The sequence below is a fragment of the Leptodactylus fuscus genome, chromosome 6 (genome assembly GCF_031893055.1).
Source record: "Leptodactylus fuscus isolate aLepFus1 chromosome 6, aLepFus1.hap2, whole genome shotgun sequence".
Taxonomy (NCBI): Eukaryota; Metazoa; Chordata; class Amphibia; order Anura; family Leptodactylidae; genus Leptodactylus; species Leptodactylus fuscus.
In genome coordinates this window covers 14,338,117-14,342,181 of record NC_134270.1, presented here as the reverse complement: position 1 = coordinate 14,342,181, position 4,065 = coordinate 14,338,117, and the positions used below count along the sequence as shown (strand labels likewise).

The window sequence follows — 4,065 nt, the reverse complement described above, 5'->3', positions numbered from 1 at the left end:
TATATCATATGTACTGCAGTATTACCTCAGGTTATATACAGTCAGTCCTCTCATGTATTTACCTCACACTGCAGACATGGCTGATATCTCCTATATACTACTATATAATAGACTGTTCCTGGGGACTGAGGGTCTGTCTATGGTGGAGCTGAGAGGACACATGTAATGGAGGTCCTGTGGTGAGAGAGGGACAGCCTGGTACGGTGTGGTGAGGGTGATGGAGGCCGCACTGATACTCCCTGTATAGGCCTCCAGCTCTGCTAATACTGACCATGCTGGGGATAAGTTAAAGTTGATCATTTCTATGTAATCTCAGGGCTGTATACAGGTCATACTGTATACAGGTCATACTGTATACAGGTCATGCTGTATATACTGGCTATACTGTATACAGGTTAATTTTAATTGGCGGGGTTATGTGAGTGTGTAAGGTGTGGAAATACATGTAAATGTGATGGAGTGGGGTTAGGGCTACCGTAGAGGCAACAATATGGAGTGTGGAGGTATTTTGGAGCCGTAAATGCAAGGAAGTGTGTGTGGGGGGGTTAGGAGTCCTACTTTTGGGACTGTCCTGCTAAGGAGCCATGTTGTTTAGCGGCACGAAAAGTAGCCTAGGTTTCAATCGCAAGGAATAACTGTTTCTGGAAAATTTTAGGGAAATCCGTCCAGTCGTTTTAGCGTGATTGAGGAACAAACATCCAAACTTTCACATTTATAATATTAGTAGGATGTGGGCTAGATCTCCGGTTTCAGGACTCGGGAGTGCCTGCTATTTTGACCCACCCCCTCCAACCAAACCTCTGCCCCTAGTCCACGTTTCTAGAATCAAGCAAGTGTCTGTATAGCTGTCTTCGTACCCCAGTGACTCCTTACTACCCCCCCCTTCTGTCTTGCAGAGTCCCTGCAGTTCCCTATACAGCCCCTGAGGGTAGAAATTCAACCATGGCCTTGGCCTATCGCAGGCTAATAAGTGGGGTCTGAGGAGACTTGTTTCCAGGGAAACCGTTTGGGCCTTGGTTGATTGTAGCATTATCAGTAGACGGTGTTGTCAGTAATATCTTGCTGGGTCCCTGCAGTTCCCTATACAGCCCCTGAGGGGAGAAATTGAGCCCAAGGCTTGCATAGACAACCCTGATATAGGGCATTTGTGTTGTCTGACACTTGGATACTGTGCCAGGAGGAGAGGAGTCCTCTTCCAGGAGGTGTTGTCCAGGACCTGTCATGCATTTTAATCCCACTTCCTATAAAACAAGCCAATAGAATCTTTGCGACTTGTATAGAAATTTTTGTTTTTCCTGTGCACGTTATAAGGTCAGAAGAATATTATTATTGTATAATCATTGTCTTGGCTCTCCATCCACAGTAACTCGGCTGGATATATTGTTTGCACACTACAGACTGAAGACTAGCGGTGAACGCTCCACATCTGCTACATTGAGACGGTGCAGAAAGCGTTGAAACAAGAGAAACCATGTTTCCCTTCACGGGGAGGAAGATATACCAGCAATACTTCGACCCCAGGGCTTATTTAGAGTCCTATTTTCATCTGGGTTCGGGGACTATGATTGATAGATACTTATACTTTGTACTCAAAGAACTGGTGGACACATTTAAATCAGGTAGGTCCTACTGGGGGTCACTTCTCCAAAAACTGTTTTTTTTTTTTTTTTGGAAAAAATGCAATGCGTGCTGTGTAATGTCAATGCCCCCTGTAAACAGCCTTGGGTATCAGGTACCAATAAAAGGCCTTTGCTGGGATTTGGGATCTGGTCTTCACTGCAGAGAAGCTATCGGGTTGCTACTGTCTCAGAGTGGTCCTGGGGTAGGTAAAGGCAAGCAAAGGGCCAGAGGTGACATCGGTGCACTGCACTGAAGGGTTGTCCAAATGCATGGCCGGTTCAGGCCAACAAAAAAAAAAATCGAATGTCCAGAGATCAGATACCTGTGAATTTTTAGGCTAGACTGCAAAGGTTCAGTTGTCAGGAACAGAATGATTCAGCAATGAGAGGACAAGTAGGAAAACAAAGTTGCATACAGTGAAAAACAGGCACACCTTATGGCACGTACCAGACATACTAGGAACCTTTGCTCACACATGGTGGGGCTAGTGATACTCAGACTGACAGGCTGGGGAAGGATTGCAGGTGTGCAATGTCCCTTTAAGTAATAGAACTGTGTGGAGGAGCAAGGATTGCATGGTGTATAGTAAAGGTAACCAGGTAGCTGTGCCTGCTGGGAGTAGTAGTACACCAGTAGGCGCAGACAGCTGTCGTACATAATTGTAATGTTAATTTCTTTTATATCAGGTAAAGTGAAGGGCGATACACTGATCGACATCGGGACGGGGCCCACCATATACCAGCTCCTGTCTGCTTGTGAAGTCTTCCAAAACATCATTGTGTCCGACCTTACAGACAGAAACAGAGAGGAGTTTAATTTATGGCTCAACAATCATCCTGGAGCATTTGACTGGTGCGCTGTAGTGAAACATGTCTGCCATCTGGAACGTAACAGGTAAAGTGTGAAACATAGCATGCCCAACTATCTGCCCTGTCAAAATAACTGGCTCAGTGGGTGGCAGCAGATACAGAGGAGACAACAGCGCTGACTGCTCCCTGCTCCATTCACTGCGCACAAGCTGATCAATAGAGGAGATATCTAATATCAGATATGTCAGATTCTAACAACTCTCTTTAGAATAGGTCCTCCGTATCTTTAACCCTGAAAACCCCTTTAATAATTCAGGGACAATCCTGTGCACCAGAACTGACGTCTATGGCCGGTCAGGAACTGATGTAGCTTTTAGACCTAGCTCTTGCCAGGAGTTGACTAAACTTATGGTGCAGATGCATCCCTACTCGTGGCCCACCTTGGTCGCTCTTCACTTTCAAAAAAAGTGGCAAATGAAGCACAAAAGGAGAACTTTAGTGGCAACACGGTGGCTGTGGTTAGTACTGGAGTCCTGGGTTCAAATCCTGCAAAGGACAATGTTTGTATGTTCACACCATGTTTTTGTGGATTTCCTCCCATGCTCCAAAGACCTATTGAGCCTATATGGGGCTCACAACCTACATTAAAATAAGAAAAACAAAAAACTTTGGGCCATGAAAGGGTTTGTACCAAAGATATGCCCCATTTACACCCATCTATGCCAGAAAATGGTGTAGCTGGGCTAATAAATTCCCTTCTAAAAGTTATAACTTCTATGGCCTGAAAGTAAACTAGTTTTTTTTTGCAGCCATTTGCCTTAATTCAGTTCCCCTTAGGTCTGGTTCACATCTGTGTTGGTAATCCATTTGGGGGAGTCCACATGAGATTCCCCACCCCCAAACGGACTACTGAACACATTGACAAGCGGTGTGCAGTGAAAACACACGGACCCCATAGACTACAATGTGGTCTGTGTGCTTTCTGCACGGAACATGTGAACAGAAAAGTAGTTCACGATCTACTTTCCTGTCCGTATGTTCCATGCAGAAAGCACATGGACCCCATTATAGTCTATGGGGTCCATGTGCTTTCACTGATCATATATTTTTATAAAATTTTTGTATTTTTTTTTGCATCTTTTCTTGTTCAGCACGGTATCTTCAAATCTACAATTCTTACTGATATCCCTTCTTCTACAGGATATCTTGCCGAGAAAAGGAAGAACGACTAAGAAAATCCATAAAACAAGTCCTGAAGTGCAACATCCTGAAAGCAAATCCGTTCGATCCGGTTACTCTTCCGCAGGCGGATTGTGTCCTTAGTTGCCTGTGTCTGGAGGCGGCATGTAGAGATTATGACACACTTATCACTGCTGTTAAGAACATAACCACATTACTGAAGCCGGGCGGTTACTTGGTGCTCGCAGGTGTTATGGGAAACCCTTTCTTCATTGTAGGCGAAGTGAGGTTCTCAAGCCTAAATGTTGACGAAGTCTTACTCACGGAAGCCATAACTGGAGCTGGATACGTTATCGAAAACTTTCACCGCTATAAGAAGATGGAAAATCCCATGGAAGACAAAGATAGTTTTGTTGCTTATTATTTTATTATTGCTCGGAAGGCAATAAATGGCTAA

At 44.6% G+C, this 4,065-nt stretch overlaps 1 protein-coding gene across 1 annotated transcript; it reads left to right on the top strand.

Annotated features, from left to right (window-relative positions):
* Positions 1 to 1,471: 1,471 nt before the first annotated feature.
* On the top strand, positions 1,472 to 4,065 carry LOC142209072 (nicotinamide N-methyltransferase-like). Its single transcript, XM_075278016.1, has 3 exons — positions 1,472 to 1,619; positions 2,307 to 2,514; positions 3,630 to 4,065. The coding sequence occupies exons 1-3, from the start codon at positions 1,472 to 1,474 to the stop codon at positions 4,063 to 4,065; spliced, it is 792 nt and encodes a 263-aa protein (XP_075134117.1).